The sequence below is a fragment of the Cupressus sempervirens genome, chromosome 11 (assembly GCF_028749045.1).
Source record: "Cupressus sempervirens isolate cs-2001-9-10 chromosome 11, ASM2874904v1, whole genome shotgun sequence".
NCBI classification, from domain to species: domain Eukaryota; kingdom Viridiplantae; phylum Streptophyta; class Pinopsida; order Cupressales; family Cupressaceae; genus Cupressus; species Cupressus sempervirens.
The window spans coordinates 236232710-236251488 of NC_143128.1; the positions used below are offsets into that span (position 1 = coordinate 236232710).

The 18779-nt window shown below is 32.8% G+C and overlaps 1 protein-coding gene across 3 annotated transcripts; it reads right to left on the bottom strand.

Annotated features, from left to right (window-relative positions):
• Positions 1-699: 699 nt before the first annotated feature.
• Positions 700-11560, bottom strand: LOC149529037 (serine/threonine-protein kinase D6PK-like). Of its 3 annotated transcripts, none has more exons than XM_089808894.1 (3): positions 11480-11560; positions 10991-11348; positions 700-1155 (listed from the first exon to the last, which is right to left on the bottom strand). In XM_089808894.1, the coding sequence occupies exons 2-3, from the start codon at positions 11341-11343 to the stop codon at positions 1101-1103; spliced, it is 408 nt and encodes a 135-aa protein (XP_089665020.1). In that variant the 5' UTR covers positions 11344-11348; positions 11480-11560; the 3' UTR covers positions 700-1100. The 3 variants fall into 3 exon arrangements, with proteins under 3 accessions (XP_089665020.1, XP_089665021.1, XP_089665019.1); XM_089808895.1 differs by lacking the exon at positions 700-1155 and adding an exon at positions 1356-1607; XM_089808893.1 differs by lacking the exon at positions 700-1155 and adding an exon at positions 8812-9675.
• Positions 11561-18779: the final 7219 nt, after the last annotated feature.

Consider the following 18779-nt stretch of genomic DNA (forward strand, 5'->3'; position numbering starts at 1 on the left):
AAGATCACCAAAGCCCATAGATGCCACTCATGTCCACTGACCAACTCAACTAAGTCAAAGTGTGTTAACAAATTCCTCTAAAATAGGAGTTTCACAAAGTGGGTCATGACAATATTGAATATTGACCCTTGAAAAACCTATTATCTTAATTTTTTCTTTAAATTATTGTCATGAAAATTGGCTTTGTACTCAGAGATAATGGTGAGGAAGATATTTCCTGAAGAGGGAGAGATTTCTAGGCATATTAAGAGGAAGATAGATCCTTGGTTTATTGAAAGAAAAAGTGTTTCTTGGCACATTGAGAAGGGGAGTGAGTGTTATGAAAGAGAGTATATTTTGAGCTTGAAATAATTGTTGTGAAAATCTTGTAATATTTTGAGTGATTTCTTTCTTTTCAAGTTGAATAAAAGTGTGATTGGAGGTTTTTCCACTTTTCATTTCTTGTGTATGTATGTTTTATTCATTATTGATTTCTTGAGATCTCATTTCTATTAGTTATTGTTGTTAAAATTAACATAGACATTTTTCTATTACAAATCTGAAATATAAAAAATATTTTTGTTTCTATTCTATTTAATTTGTTGAGTTATAGAAATTAACAAATAGATTATGCTTAACTAAAAAAGAGAGATAAAATTTAATATTTAAATAGAAAAATAGAATACATCCTCAATAGTTTTCATATCACATGCATAGAAGTTGAATAATAAACATACATAATATTTTTCATATTAGTATTGTTTAATGCTTTAATACATTGTCCATTACAAAGTTTCTATAATTTATTCTATCATCACTCATTATATTTATAGATGCCTTACATAAATGATATGAGGTGATGATATAAGGCAATAATATGTTGATAATAGTAAAAATGCATTAGAAAAAGAAGGGGTGCAAGCACCAAAGTTCTTGCCTTTGGAGTGTTTCCAGAAAATCATTAAAGATTTATTTTTCTACAATAGAAAATGCTAAGCTATTTTAAAAAAGACGTGTTGAGGTATAATTTTGCATGATGCTTAACGACAGGAATCCTTTCGAACTGCTCTCTTGAAAAGTTGATCTGAGATCAACTCTATGGTTTTGGGTGATCTTGTGACCTACTGGAATCCGCTCAGTTGAAGATAAATGTATTTATTCACAAAGAGGCCTTTTCTGGTTCAAATCAATTTCGGATAAGATGATCAATCTGCTTGTTGTTTCAAAATTAACCATGAAAAAAGATATGTTTTTTGATATTTTCTATTTTTTAATGAATGCAATCTAACAATGCAACTATATGAATTCCTAATTTAACCAAGGGTTGCCAAAGAAAAAAATAACAAAGATAAGGTAACGAAAGATAAAAGTAAACATGAAAGGGAAATTCTTGATGGACATAAACCATGGTAACAACATGTCTACAAGTTAAATCATTGAAAATATTAGGTAGGAAACCAATAAAAGTAGGAGCAGTGCTTCATCAAATCCATTGATGCAATCGTCGATGAAAACTTAGTAAAACTAAAAGATGTTTTACTTTTTACCAAATCGCAAGGCCATAGAAAGTGTGCTCATGAGAGACAAGAAGCTATGTAGGAACAAAATGTGTGATCTCTTCTCCAACTCTACACGTCAGCAGAATTCGTCAACACATGGAAAAACACCAGAACTAAAATATCACACAATCAAATCAACACAACAAAACTATTGGCTCCATTATTATCATGAATCCACAAAAAATACACTCCAGAAATAATAACTATACTCAGAATGAGAGCACCAAAAGCATATATTGTTGCATCAAAATATTGGCCTAGAATACATATTACATCCCTGAATTTATAAGAAATTGTCTCCTCATTTTGTGTTGAGAGTGAGAGATCCCTTAATGAAAATATATGCCTAAAACTAATTTAAAAAATCTAATTATATACAAACTAACTCTCTAAAAGGTGCTAAGTATGTCTCCACCCTTGTTTTATAATCAATTAATGGGTGCATGAGCCTTTACATGCCTTAAATAAAGAAATAAATAGTAGATAAGAAGAAAGAAGCTACAAGAGGGTCTAGAAGTCATTGGAATCTCTAAGAATGGAAGGTCAGCCTTCTCTAAATGTTTCTAGGAGTTAAACTATTGTCAGAATGTGTTTTTGATGTTGGGAAAGCTCTAAATTAGGAAGTAGTAGTTAACTACCAGTGCACCTTTGGAGTAGCACATCTTGCACACATTGCGCACTTGCACACCTTGATGAATTTTGTGCAAGGTTCTCAATTCACCAAAAAATCGAAGTTCTTAGTTTTGAAAATGGTTTCTGGTGCTTGAAGTGATCTATATAGTTGCTAATAATACATGCTTCACCTATGTATTTCATTTAAACTTCATATTGTACATAGTATGTCAACTAATAAATAACTCTTATTTTCAATGTAAATTTAAATAAACAGTTCTTACTTGTAGCATAAATTAATATTCACTAGTTGGATGACCATTACTATTTTCTTGGTAAATAGATTTGTCACTTGAAAATGGCCCAACGGAGTGTATGTGGCAAACTATTCACAATATTTGGATAGGCCCTTGATATGTGGCCTTCCTCTGTGTTTAGAGGGGTAGCTCCCTCACATGATATAATTTTGAAGTTTTTCAAATAAAAATGAAATCAAACTTTAAAAGATCAATAGAAAGTCATTGATGATGAATGCACCATATGACTTCAAAGCTTTCCTAGACTACTAACTTAAAACTGCTAATAACAACAATCAAGATCTACACTTGAGAATTGTCACTAGCACAATGTTGATCCAAAAATTCATAAACATCTACAAAATACCATGAAAATGCTCATTGCAAAGAGAATCAATATTTCTAACAATTTAGATTTTGAAAGAAGAGAACTCGAATAGCATTTTCCTTTATTTTATTGCACCAAGAACATAACAAATATTTTCAATGTCGAAGAAAAAATCTTTACATACTTCCCAAAATTTTTCTTCTTATCAAAATTTTAGCATAAGTGTTCCCTTTTTCTGAAATCCAAAAAGTCCTTTTACAAAGCCAAAAACGACTCCTTATATAGACGCAAAGGTTAAGAACTACTCCTTTGTGGTTAATAACTACCTCCAAAATATTTAATTTAGGAGAGGTTAATTAACCTCACTAAAAATAACTTATACAAGGAAAACTCCAAAAACATAACTTAAGCTAGAATTACTAAGAATGCATATATATCCAATCACTAGTCTTCTAGCTATGAACTCTATCTATCTAGGCATGATTGACTTATCCTGGAAAGTCCTATAAGAATCGAGGATGATCACCATTGAATCATAATTGGGAATGAACATGTTTTCCATCATGAGTTTGGTCATAACGTATTTATCCTAGATCTCTTTTGACTCTTGTTTATAGGCTGAAATATTGCAATCTTCCAGAGTGATTGAGACTAGACTAAGCTTCATCATACTTTCAGCATTTGACACTCGATTCTCCATTTCTGAATGAATTTTGATACTGAAGGAATCAAGAAGAAATTGGAAATTAATATGTTGAAGATCATTTACTACTGCTCCACTTGTGATAATAGAGACTAGTTCATCTGTAACTTTCATTTGTAACTGTTCACATGAAGCTGTTAGTTTTTTTAATTCAGTGATCCCTTTCCTGATATTTATCATCTTCCAGTTAATACTTTTACTCTAGATACGTGTCAGATTCTCACTTGGATCAGCAATAATCTTCTCAAGAATTAGGGTGTTTATATCCAACTTGGAAATTTCTTGTAGTTCATTAGCTACTTTTTGCCAGGCAACTTTCTACTCCTTACTACTTTCTAGCTCTTTAGACATCTCTTGTATTTTTTCAATGGCTTTTCCATATATTTCCTTCACTCTAGTTATGAGTTTTGAAGCATCTTCTATCATTTTGTTTATCGAAGCTTCGATCATCATACCATGTGACTTGTATTTGTTTACTCTTTTAACAACGACATAAGCAAGAATACCATCAGGGCCCACTAAGGTTGGTGAAGTAAATATTGCCTTCACATTAGGAGAATTACTAACTAAATTGATTTAAGACACCAACAACTAAACTAGCTCTTTGAGTTGCTCCTTTGATCTTTTCTCTTTCTTTTCTCTTTGGAACATTTGGGTAGCAATCAATTCAAAATTCTAAAAATCTCCTTCTACACTAGATGGACCAAGATCAACCTTATTTAGAATGAAATCCAACTCCTATGCTTCATCAACATTCTTCTCTATTATAGGCTTTGCTATTTCTACGCATAGATTGCCTAAGTTTTATCAACGACCAACCTAGACATCACTTTAGTCTTTTTCACTTTAGGAGGCTTCTAAAGAAAATGAGAGATTGCATCAAATGGAGGTGGGATCATCTAAACAAATTTCTTCTTCTTTTGGAGACTAGTTTGGAGCCATGAATGTGTAGTAGCTGGAAGTGAAACTTGCATGTTGCCTATTGTATTTTTAGCAATCATCATCAAATCTTCTGAATTAGATAATTGATTATCTATCGGCATGATGTTTCAATTTGTGGGGTTATTTGACCCTTCTCATTAGGTTCATTTCCTTCCTGATTCACTCTAGTAGATTTACCTCTCAATTTTTCCCCCTTCTTTTGACTATAAACTTAGTCGGCTGATTTAGATCTTCATCTTTATCTAGATCACTCATATTCAATTGCTGCAATTTCTCACTAGAAGTTGCCTTCGATGCCATTTGAGATGATTCTCCTTGATTACTTCTCCTACCTTTACTTTGAAATTCATTAGCCACTTTTTCTACTCTGATTCTACTAACCCATTCCCTTGTTCTTTTAAGGATATAGGTAGTTCTTTCCTTTAGGCTTTTTAACTCTTGAATTGACCAATCAATAGGGGGAAGATCTAGTAATTCAATTTTCTCATAGAAGAAGGGATCAGCCAAGGAAGCTTCATCATCATTTATAACTTTCACATCAATATCGACCTTGAAGTCTATTACTTTCCTTATAGTAAGCCACATCCAATCTCTCTTCCTGACTTTGAAATCACTTTCACAATCTTCCCAAAAATCTTCTAGAGCTAGAAAGTGACCAAGGCTATGGGTTAGCTTTAACTCATTAATTGCATAGCCTTTACTATCATAAGGGAAACACATGGTATAAAGATGTAAATTAATTTTAGTGATGGATCTCTCTATGTTCCTCACATCTAATGTAGTATCACAACTATAATATCTAATGCCGATAGGGAAATGTATTTCATCTATCCTCCCATTCAAGTGAAAAGCTTATTAATTTGACTAATCTGTCTGCACATTTCTATAAAGACCAATTTATCATCAACAAATCTAGGTAGCATAAGCGGATACCCATCATAGGCGGGTAACCTAATATAAGTGAACTTTGGGAACTGTATGAAAACACTTCCATCACTGCTTCTAGTGAAATTTTGAGTCCCATGTTTCCCTGAATTTCTCTTATAGTCAACATTGTGAATGCATCATTCACTCTCCTGAAATGGTGTAGGCTATTGTCATATTGTACTGAGGAGGATGGTTGTAAATAATAGCCACATCATCATATATACCTTTTTGGTTAAGCCTAGGCCAACTTTTGGTGCTTGCAATAGCGTAGAATAGATAAGAAGTCATGTAGAAATAATCATTTGCTTAGAGTTCTATGAGTTGCCTATGTAGTGAGTCACTGATAATTTCAGCCCAATCAATGTGTTGCTTCCCTTTGCATACCATGTTAATAAATAGGAACATCCAACCTTCAAACTCATGCAAAACTTGGAGTCCTATTATCCTACTTAATATCTAGTTACCATATTTGTTATATCTTCTTTTAATGATGATTTGTGGATGGACTTGGCTAGTTGAGATTTTCCTTTCCTTGGTTGCAAGAGCCATGATCTAGCAATGGTGTTTAAACACTGAGTTTGATTTTCCATATAGTACTCCTTCATGATTCTTAAATTGATGTTGGCATATTACGGTTTGATAGGTAATTGGAAAGAAATGGCAATAGAAATTGGATCCAGATGGATGATCACTTTATTATTTGATGAAATGACTACCCTGGTATTTGGATGATAGGCTTTCATGCATTCCAACATTTGATCAGGGCACTGTGATGAGATGGGGTGCCCTCCTGCTTGAGCTATGCCATATTTTTATGGCTAAAGGGGTCCTATCCTCACTCTCAAGAGATGACCAAAAATCTTGAAGGCAAACACTTCCTAAAATGGTATCGCAAATGTTAGGAAGTGTACTTTTTTAAATGGGAGCATAATCATGCCTTTGATATTTATATTTCATGACCTACCAGCTAATCTTTCTATTGATTACTTTAAATGCTTTCAATTCCCTCAATGTACTTTGAAATTTGGAGACTTCTCAATTCAATTTGAAAACTATTCATAAAATATCCATGCATTGCTCAAAGTTTCCTATTGAGGTAATCTAATGAATATTTATGGCTTTCGGCATGCACTGAAGCTTGGATATTCCTTCAAAATATAACTTCTTCCTTTATTTATGATTACACCAATTTGGGCTGTATTTATGCTTTTGGGTCTAATGTATATTAAGTTGCCACTTTATTTCAAAGCATACATGTCTACTTCACATTCAAAGTATACCACTCAATCCTTCAAAGATTGATGCGCAAATTTACATAGACATTTTGGCAAGCAGTTTGTGTGCTTTGTCTATGCCATGCTTTGCATTTATCTTATGTTCCCATCGAGTGTTGTGGGTTGGGAGATGAAGGAAATCCATGGGCAAGAGGATTGAATTACTTAGTAAAAACAAACCACATGTTATGCATTTGATTTAGCATAGAACTCATTCACATTCTCTCCTTCACTTGCACTCAATCAAATAGCTCTTATGTGTCGCCTATGACTTTGTCTTCTTGCGGGATAGAATATGGAGAAAAACCTATGGCTTCCATTTCATGTCTCTTTTTTTTGTTTGTTTGATGAGCATTCAGGACCAAATTCATGGGTTGAAGTCTAGATCATTTTGTCAGACAATTTGTGCACTGCCTTCACCCCACTGCTCTCAATGCATTGTGTCAAATACTTGGGTTGCGTTCTCCATGTTTCTTCAAACATGATGTTTCATGAATCACATGTATGATCTTAGTAAAAACAAACCACATGTTATGCATTTGATTTAGCATAGAACTCATTCACATTCTCTCCTTCACTTGCACTCAATCAAATAGCTCTTATGTGTCGCCTATGACTTTGTCTTCTTGCGGGATAGAATATGGAGAAAAACCTATGGCTTCCATTTCATGTCTCTTTTTTTTGTTTGTTTGATGAGCATTCAGGACCAAATTCATGGGTTGAAGTCTAGATCATTTTGTCAGACAATTTGTGCACTGCCTTCACCCCACTGCTCTCAATGCATTGTGTCAAATACTTGGGTTGCGTTCTCCATGTTTCTTCAAACATGATGTTTCATGAATCACATGTATGATCTTGGTCTCATCAAACACTAATCATGAGAAGGGATTGAGAGCTCATGAACAAGATGAAATAAATAATTGAAATTCAAATGTCTCTACCCACATGATTCATCATTCACCAATCAATCTTTCTATGCCCAGGCTAGACTGAGGAAATGGTAGAGGTTAATTTGTTCAAGAAAATTGCATGCTTAGGTTACTGGTTGTTACTTCTATATTCAAACGCTCTTCAACTCTTGGAAGCCCAAACTAACCCATTGCTCACTGCATGGACTCTCTTTATTCATTTGTATTATTCACCATCTAATAGTTGGGTGGAGTGTATGACATGTTCTCTAAAACTTCAAATTTTCTATTCCAGGTGCTTGAGACTATCATATGGGCACAGTCATTATGTCAAATAGATTACATGCTTAGATTAACAACAACTACCTAAGACTTATAGTTAAGTTCCTTTGTTTGATAATTATCATGATCGATCTATCTGTCTTATATCTCTTGCCAAAGCACCATTACAGAGTGGGATACATCAACATTGAGAAACATCCATTGCATTTGGTGTAATGATATATTGTCTTGCTAAAAAAGTTAGTGGCTCCATTGGAAAAATAACAGGTTGAATAAGCTAAAATGATTCATGTCCTCTCATGTCAAAAGATTTGGTTTCTTTCCCAATACTTGTAAATATTTTCATGATTGACATCTACAGTTGTATCTATCTCACGTTTGGCATTCTATCAATCGATAGTCATGACAATTTTGATAGTCTTTTGTAATCAAGAGTTTCGATAGAACGGGATCTATTCAATATATTTGCAATCGGAGATTTGAGAGCTTTGTCAAACTTGGATGCCTTTTCTTTGATTCTACATTATACCCATTGTCTCTACCTTTCATTTTCTTTACTTTTATCAACTAAAAGGTTAATAACCATCTTAAAAATACATGTTTTGAGCCTCTAACCTTAACCTTTTTGGACAAGAGGTTAAGGTTAATGGTTTGGAATATGTGTATTTGGAAATTTATTTCAACCCTTTTTAGATGGAGAGGTTAAGATTTCAAACTAAAACATGTGTTTTGGACCTCGAATCTTAACCTTTTTAAAGGTTAATGGTTAATGATTTGGTTGAAAATATGTATTTTGGTGTCTTTCATTAACCATTGATAATTTGAGACTCAGGAATCAAAATTAAAAAATTCAAAAGGTGGAATGGAGCTGAGAACAAGCCAAAGATATTTGAAGGGTGAAATTTCTTTAAAACTCTGAGGGAAAGTGACCATTTTAATGTTTAAAATGAGGCATATTCTAAAAATAACCATAGCTTAAAAAGGTGAGGATTGGGGCAATATTGATACCGGGGAAACACATTTACAATTTTATTTTTTCTAGAATACTTTTCAAAATTGACATTTTTCCCTTTCATTTTGAAGAAATCATCAATCATATAGATTATGAATTATCAAAGCTAAAGGGTGGTGGCACAAATGGTGGCCTAGACACAAACTCTAATTCATCCCACTGAACACCATTAAAGAACTCATGATTCTTAATTTCATGAGAATCATTGTGAAATCCTAACCTTTCACTTTGCTCCTTCACTAATAAACGTAGAATCAAATCTTTCAAAGGGGACCAAGGTCCTAATAATTGTGGCTCCTTACATAGGACATTATAAAATGTTTCCTTTCTTGTGGATCCTTTGAAAGGGGTCTTCCCATATACCATCTCATGCAATAGTATTCCAAAAGACCACCAATCTACAACATAGCTATGCCCTATGCCCCATAAGACCTCAGGGGCAACATACTCTTCAGTACCAACAAATGAATGAGATTGGTCAAAAAATAATTTAGTTTCGATATTGTCTAGACAAGTATATTTGTAATTTCTAAGGCTTTTAGATTTGGGAAATGAACCTCCCAGATTCTCTTGTTTTGGAATTGAAGTGGATGGATCTATGCAATTTGTGGCTCTCATGGGATTCAACTTGTGCTGAAAGGGCCTTTGGAAACTTGTCTTGCTAGTCTTATTGTCTTCTTGGAAGGATCTTGACCTACGTTTTTGAAGACCATCGATGATGGAGAGATCAAAGTCGGTGAGCATAATATGCCCATTGGCTTGAACTAGAATATTCTCTGGTTTCAAATCTCTATACAATATCCCATGTTGGTGAAGGTATTCAAGAGCAAGGACTACTTCTGCTGCATAGAACCTACAAAAAACATAATGAAATCAATGAAATTAAATATTACATATTTTATAAATAGATCTACAAATACCTTTTATATATGAATTCGTCTCTCTCTCCCTCTCTTTCTCTCTCACTCACACACACACACACCCACCCACCAACCCACCCACCAAAAGAGCTTCACTTTTTTTACATTTAAACTTTTCAACCATCAAAATATAATTTTTTCATCAAACATTCAAAATTATGCAATATCTTATTGAAGAATTTAATAACACCATGCTTAAACTAAATTATAATTTAACTTACACTACCCTAATAAAATTATGAACCATAATATTTTAAGAATATTATATTAATCAATGAGTACATCTAATCCAATTAACTAATAAAGCAGTTATATATAATCACCTCTTTTACAATATGATGTTTTTTTTTTTTTTTTTTTTTTCCAATACCTTCCCATCGAATCAAATTCATATAAAAGTATGAATCGATTCATTAAAAAATGTCATTCCTACAATCTATTCAGTCAGAAACACAGGTTCCAGTTTTAGCCATCTACACTCTAATTTAAGTGGCATTCATCACGACTACGTAGTAATGGATTAGTAATTGCAAAAATGCAGCTACACAATACAGGAGTATGGCTCTCCTTCGTAATTTTTAAAAGAAAGAGAGATCTTGCAAAGTAGAATCACAGGTCAGTTTAGAGACAATTCTGAGCACGGAAGTTCTATTTCAGGTTAAACATCTTAGAGGTAATTATTTTTAAAGATACAAGGCAATAAAAGTTATAATATTTATTGCTAGAAGTTATGATTATAGGTCAATGAGTTTGATTCAAAAATTATACAGTTAAATTTTGATAGCAATATCATAACTATAATATTCATGTTATGATCAAAATAACTTCATTCACATAAATCACTAAATATGATTTGAAATATCTGTTCAATTATAGATCACTAAATATAATTTGAAATATCTGTTCAATTATAGATTACTTAATATAATTTGAAATATCTGTTAAACCTCTATACAACTAAATCTGAAAAGATTTCAACCAATTTTATAGACTACATAAAATTCATACTCATATTACATATATTGAAACAAACAGATATTTAATAGATTTTGATCAAAATATCTTCAAGTGTAACTTTAAAATTTTAATCAATAAAAATAAATAAAAGAACTTCAAGTTAGAGTTACTAAGTATTAATGACGATGGATTGTAGGGTGAGATCTGAACATCTATACGAAAAATCATACACAATCTAAATCAGAAATATTAGTAGTAACTCTAAAATTCATTAAAACAAGGACTAGTTACCTAGCAGCAGATTCTGAAAATCTCTGATCTTCTTGGTTGTGTCGGAGCACACTAAGGTCTCCTCCAGGACAATAACCCATCAAAAGATAATAATGGTTTGTAGACTCAAATTTAGCAATCAATTTGGGGAGAAAAGGATGATCCAACTTTGACAAAATCTCCCTCTCAGTCTGAACCCTCTTAAAACTCTTCTTTTCCTCCACAACTTGTTTATCAATCACCTTCATTGCAACAGGCTTCTCACTCTCTAAATGCTTCACCAAGATAACATTCCCCATATCACCGCAACCCAACAGCCTTACAGGCTCGAATTCTTCGATAGATTTTGCAAATTTAACGCTCCAATCCTCCATATAATCTAACCAAAAGAATCGAAACTCTCTTTTATTGTGATAATAGATCACAGAGTATGACCCAAAATATTTACAAAACAACTTAAAACTATTGCTATAAACTCTAAAAATATTATATCATAAAAAAAAACACCACCTATTTATTTCCTTCTACTGGTCCTTCAGTCCTTCACCCCCTGCTGATAATTTTTTTTGGTGTTTGGGACTTCTGATGTTTGATGCTACAACACAGTCTATTAGTACAACTTCGTGGAGATGGGTGGATGAGGCAAAATACACGTGGCGTGGATAATACGGCAGTTTTTTTGGATAAGGTAGGGGTCAGCGTCAGGTGTCCTATTGTTTAGTTGACGCGTGGCCATTAATCATCTGCCTCATGACGTGGACATGTCACCTCACTGGTCAATGGAAAAGAATGCGCGACAGTCTTGTGGACCTTCTGCCCACGTGGCAGTTAGTACCGAAGAGAACATTTGTATGTCGTCCGGATGTGACCGTTATTATTCGATTGGTTTATTGTTGTTGTCCGCGAGCAAAAGGCCGGCGGAAAATATCGTTGACCTATGTACGTAGGGGTTACGGCAAGTGCCACGTGTCAGATTGTATCTGGTATGGATTTCTTCTGTTTTCTTATTATTTTTGTTTTGAAAAAAAAGTTTTTTTACATTTTTTAATATATATTTTTTTTTAAGGTTGTGTGATTCATTTTGATAATAACTTTTGTGGATAATATCTATTATCAGTTATGTAAGTGTTTTTGGTTTGGATTCTGTGAAACATTTCTTAAATCAAATGGATTGTGGAAAACTAATATTGTTATGTTCTTGGTATAAAGCATCTTTCTATTTCACTAGAGATGATGTAGTGGCTAAGTATTATTTTATATGTTTATTAGTACTTGCCGGTAGGCTAAGTACTATTGTGTCATTTTTTTTTGGATTACTTACGTTAACTTGTTATTAGATGATCTCTATTCTACCAATAAAAATTCATTTTATTCTATGTTTTTCCTATAAATTATATTATGTTTATGAAGAAATACATGTGAATTTTTTAACTTTACAATTTATATATATTAATTTTCTAACTTTTAATTGGATGAATGGATTAGAGTCTTATATGGAGATTTGTGAGTTTGTGAGAAGTATTTTTTTATTGAATATTTGTATTGTTTCTCTTATCCTTAATTTTTAGCACATTTGTTATGTATTTGGTTTAAAGTGCTTTTTCAACACTTCAATTATTGTATATGGATTTTAGAATAAAAAACAATATATTATGATAATATAATCAATAATTTGATATTTCTTATTTTCTAGAACTATTATAAATGATTTTTTAATTATAAAGAATACATAAAAATAATTTTTAAAAAATATTTTAAACATTTTCTTTAATCTTTTAAATTACAACTCTTAGGTTAGTGTTATTCCCTTCAATTCTTCAACAAAAAATGATTTATAATAATTTATTATATTAAAAAAATTAATACAATTGTTAAATGTATTATATTTATTTCATTCCTCAACTAATAATATTTATTAAATAGTTCTTTTAATTTTTATTATTTAAATTTTAATATTATATTATAAAATTTTAAAAATAAAATATTATAAAATAAAATATATATTTAATAATATATTGTCAAAGTATAAAATTACTATTCAACTTATTTTATATGTATTATAATGTGTAAATCTTATGTGAATTAATGTGTTAGGTACAAAAATTGATGCTTTTAAATTTGAACAATTTGCCCACAACTACATGATTGTACACAATGAATTATATATAAAATATATTTGAAAAATATTGAATATGATTATTAAAGATTATAAAGTATACATTAATATATACCCTACATATAATAAATATATAATAAAATTACAACTAAATTTATATCAGAATTAAATCTAATACTATTAAAGGCAAGTACTAAGCCACTATGTGGCACTTGTTTACATTGTATAATGCCATTGTACTTAATAGTACTATTGTATTCACTTTCTTCAACTATTCGATTAATTTACACAATCACCAGCAATTATTTATGGGAATTCATAAATTTTAAAGTTCTTTTTTTAATTTACTTATCAATTTCAAATATTCTAATAATTATTTTTCATCAATTTGATTGGTTGATTTGCTTTTGTATTATAGTCCACCCTAAGAAAACTAATATTATTATTAAATCTATTACATTTTTTTTTTAAATCATCATAAAATAATATATTATATTTATATAAAAAATCAATCTCATATACATATATAATTTTATTAACATTATTATTTTAATGAGTTAATTGAAATAAATACTCTATGTTTTGAAGCATTAGTGTCTACCATATTCCATTATTATATCTTTTGACAATATACACAGATTTTACTATTTTACTAACATTTGTAAAAAAATATTTTTAAAATTGAAATAAAACTACAACAATATTTTTTCTAAACTATCTGCTATGACTAGACTACAAGTACATGCCACTATGTGACACTTGTTGTATTTGCCCTAGGCAATCACCTATGCTTAATTAGAAATTAATAATCCTTATTTCAAAAAAATTAGATGTAAGTGTTTTCTCTATTTTATTTTGATTTTGATTTTTCTAAAATATTCATGTGCATTTTTTAATTTCTACACTATTGGTTAACAAATTGTCTTCCTTAATATATTGGTTTATACCTTGACTCTTTACTTGCCCAACGGCTTATGGAAACCACAAAGTTAACAACAAAATGGCTTAGTGTGGTAATCCATGAAAGACCTTGAATTGAAAGATACAACTCCCTTATATGTGCAAGATATTGAATGAATTTGTTTTTCAAATTTTGGGGGTTTGCTCTTAACTAGAGAGCAGAAGAGGCAAAAACCAAGTTGCCCAACACTTTGAACAACTTAGGCAAAGAATGGGAAGTTATCTCACAAAATGCAATATACTCAAGCCTAATCATGCAAAACTAACTAAGACAACAAGAAGAAAGGAAAGATAGCAAAATTAGCAATTCCTAGATTACAGAGTTGGCCAATGCTTTTACAATACCTAGATTGTCTATTCCTCAGCTACTCCCACACTAATTTCCAACTTCCTTATGCAGAGAACTAAACTAAAATCACATATTACAATGAATAGAAGACATGCTTATGCTAAAGAAAGTAAAGAATACAATCTATTGAATGAAAGAAATAAAGCCAAGTTCATTCACATTTATTCAACTTTCAACATTAACACATACATTCCATAAACTCCACTTAAAACTAACATGAACAACAAAACTTAACATTAACTCAGAGTCTCACACAATAGGTCTAGCTACAGGGGTTTGCCCAAAATAAATTTTGCCGATCTTATTTACATCTTAAAAGGTTACATGTATAGGCCTTCTTAAAATGTCTGGTTATAACGAATGATTACTCTGTAGAGCATCTCTGAACATAAAGACTAAAAATAGGACAAGCTTAAATCATTGTCCATTATAGAGATTTAGTAAAATGCCAAGAATAGCTAAGATTAGTGTAAGAATTTTCCTTAGGGCAAAATTCACCCAAGATCAAGAAACTCAAGCACAAGCACAATAGTAGACCAGAAAGAGTGATCAAAATAATAATATAGTATTCAATTCCAATTTCTAAGTACACTAGGAGTGCCTATATATAAAGGCCTTTAGAATGCCTAGAAATCAACATAGTGATAAGTTATACAACTAGGCACATGTCCACTAGAAGTGGATTATCCTTCATTAAGCACAGGAGTAAGTGTGATGATGAGAGGATAAGCCTACAAAGGTGTATCATGAAAAATTATGTTGTAGACACCATGTGCTAAAATAGGAGTGTGAATAATTGTGTTGTCTACATGAAAAATCAGTTAATTATGCAAACTCCAATGTTGTAGACACCATGTGGTGAATTAGAGTTTCTTACTCCAATGTTGTCAACATGACAACTCATAAGAGTACGCAAACTCCTAGGTGTCTCACCTAAGAAATAATAAAATAATGCATTAACATAAGTAAACTTAAGTAAAGTTTAAATAGTAAATACGTATTTACACCAACACCCCCCCTTAAGTGCAACTTAGGGGAATGCACTTAAGCTTACAAAAACTAGGATGAAATGCATAATGGGTCCTAGCAACTAAGCCATGTTAGGTACCCATGTACATAATGAAATGCAATCTCTCATAAAGTGGAGAAAGAGAGAAAACCTCATGGGAAAAACCCTCTCCCATTACAGCATACATCAAGTATATACAAAAGAGAAGTATGAGAAGAAAAAAACCCCATAAGAGGAAAAAGGTCCCCCCATAAGAGAGAAGAAGGAGAGAGACAAGATAGGCTCCCCCTCCCCCCAAATGTAAAGTGTTAATGAGTGATAGCTACTCCAAGGAAGAAGTTGGTCCATGAGTGTTGAATAATGTTACTCTCCTTTGGAAGAAATAATGGAAAAGGTACAAGTGAGATGCTTCCCCTATGTGTAGAAAGAATCCCAATGATGAATGATGCCTCTGAAACCTGCTCAACTATCCCTCTGTCGATGTTGATGGTCGCCCCTTTTAATATTGTTGAAAAGAACGAGTGCAGATCTAGCAAGGATGGATGTAGAACCTATCCCAAAGAACGAATTGTCTCCTCAAATGATAAAGAGACCTCCTGCAACTGTTGTACATAAGGATCCAAAATCATATCATCCTATGAAGACTAATCATGTAGAGAATGGACAAGAGGGTCAAAGTGAGCCCTTGCAACAACTGAAGAAGGATTTTCATCATCAAAGAGAAGATGTATATCATCAATGGTGTCTCCCAAATCTGCTATGTATGACTCCACAAACAAACCTGAAATATCTATTATGTAGTCATCCCCTATTGCTAGAGCTGGAAGACAAGGTGTACCCTGTTGTGCTGGACCTATCACTGTGGCAATGTATGCATGTGGAATGTGCTAATGATGTGACCTCTCTCTACATCTGTCAATAGGATTCCACAAAGCTAAGTCTGTTGAATCACTATCACTGGTGTCACTATCAATTTTCATAGTGTATGAAGTGCGAAGAGGATTAGATGATAAGCTAGGTGAACTTTCCTCAAAGTGTACATTCCTCTCAACAAAAATCTCATGAGTCTCAGGATCCATAAGTATATATGCCTTAACATTGTCTTCATATCTAATGAAAGTACAAGGCCTTGGTGGTGGTGCCTTGCATTCCCTAGAAGATATGTTTGCCCATGCTAGACAACCAAAGACTCTAAAGTGTTTCACAACTAGTTTTCTACCGCACCATGCCTCAAAAGGAGTCTTTCTATCTAAGGCATTATGAGGAGACCTATTAAGTATGTGATTGGCACTGCTAATAGCTTCAACTTCAAGTGTAGGATCAAGAGATTTGGCTTGTATCATGCAACTTTCCATGGTCTTAAGAGTTCATATTCTCAATGCTGCAACATCTGTCTTGTGTAGACTAAATGCTAGTGGATTATGAAGATAAATGCCCTCAAGTTTGCAAAAGTCTTTAAGTCTTGTGTTCACATATCTACTTTCATTGTCCATCTGAAGAACCTTGATAGCTTTCCTTGATTGATGTTCAACATGACTCTTGAAGGCTTGAAGCTTATCAACCACTTCATTCTTGTGATGAAGAAAGTAGACCCATGTGTAGCATGAAAATTCATCAATGAAAGTAAGGATGTAGTGGTCGTGGCTAACTAACGTCATTGCAAAAGGACCTGCTAGTACCATATGAACCAACTGAAGAACAACTGGTGCTCTTGAAGACTTTCCTTTATCAAAATTCTCCTCTAGATGCATATCTATTGAACATGATGAACACTCACCCTTGGAAAAGTTGACTATAGGTAGACCTTTGACCATGTTTTTTGAGCAAAGTTGCTGAAGATAGTGGAAGGCAAGATGACCATACCACTTATGCCATAATTTGATTTGTGGATGAGATTGAGTCAACAAGCCTTATGAAGGAGACTGAGGCACAAAATGGGAGAAGGAATAAAGCCTCTTGTTATGATTGACTTTCCCCACTGCAACCAATGAATCATCTTTGAGACTACGCACCATTACTAAATCTAGAAGGAACTCAACTTTTTTGCCATCTCCAAGGTGAGTGATTTGGTAAATTGAGAGGAGATTAGAGTTAAGGTTTGGAACATAGAGAACGTCTTTGAATTTCCCATTTTCCTTCTCCACATGTCCTTTCCCTTCAACTTCCATTTTTGTATCATCTGCTACAAAGATATGCGGTACCTATGACTGCTTCAATGAAGAAAAGTCTCCCTTTGATGAACCCATATGATATGAAGCACCTAAGTCAAGAATCCATTTTGATGAAGAACTTGTATTTGCCATAAGTGCTTGCCATTTTCCCTTTGAAGTGGTTAGAGTTGAATCCTTGGAAGCATTTGGCACATTGATTTTGTTCTTCTTGAGTAAGTTTTCTAACTCATTGATTCTCTTAGTCTTACAATGATGCTCATCATGATTTGGTTTCTTTCCATATGCACAAAATAGTTTGTCCTTCTTATCATTGTTTCCCTTCTTGTTGGAAGAATTGCCTTGTTGTGAGGGGGAAGAGTGCGGTGTCTTCGATTGTGATTTTTGCTTCCACTGCGTTTTCTTGTTATTGCTAGAACTTTTTCCTCTTTGACTTGATTAGTTCTCATCACTAGCCACCAATGCTTTGGTCTTTGATGATGTGAGAAGTCCCATATCTATCAACTTGGTTTGTTCAAAAATCAACTTTTTTGCAAATGCATGCTTATGGAAAGCACTTCCCATGGTTAATCTATGAGTGTAATTTAACTCAAAACAAAGGAAGCATACTCTAAAGGCAGCCTCTTCAGGATATGATGAATCAATCAATCATCCTTCATGGGATTACCACAATCTTTAAGTAGTACTCTAAACTCATTGGCTTTGTTGATATAATCTTCAATTGTGTCAAAATTCTTTGGATAAAATAGAAGTGGTTCATCCTCAATTTGGTATCCCTTTTCCTCATCCACCTTACCATATAATGATTCAAGTTTGTCCCAAGTAGGTTTGGCTTCCTTGAAACTGGAAATGTGGAAGAAGAGATCTCTATGTACACAACCCCTGATAATTCCTAATGCCTATTCGTCTTTAAATTTCCAATCAAAGAGTGTTGTAGCATTAGTGGGTTTTACATTTGTACCATCAACATAAAGATTTAGACCTTTTTTCCTTAATCTACTTCATACAATATCTTTCCATGTAGAATAATTGTGTGAAGTTAGAAGTGGACCTTTAGGTGAACCCATGATGTAGAAAATGTAAAGAGCACAAAAGAGAGACACAAAAACACAATACACCTCACCCCCCACCCCACCCCCACCCCCCCCCCCCCGCCAAAAAAAAAAAAAAAAAAAAGATGCTTTTGGCACTTTATATGTAGTGCGTGT

Excerpts from the sequence above, each read along its gene's own strand:
- LOC149529037 (XM_089808893.1), bottom strand. The coding sequence starts at position 11,343 with ATGGAGGATTGGAGCGTTAAATTTGCAAAATCTATCGAAGAATTCGAG. Across the intron at positions 9,676-10,990 it reads TTTTCAGAATCTGCTGCTAG|GTTCTATGCAGCAGAAGTAG; the intron begins GTAACTAGTCCT and ends TGTTTTTTGTAG.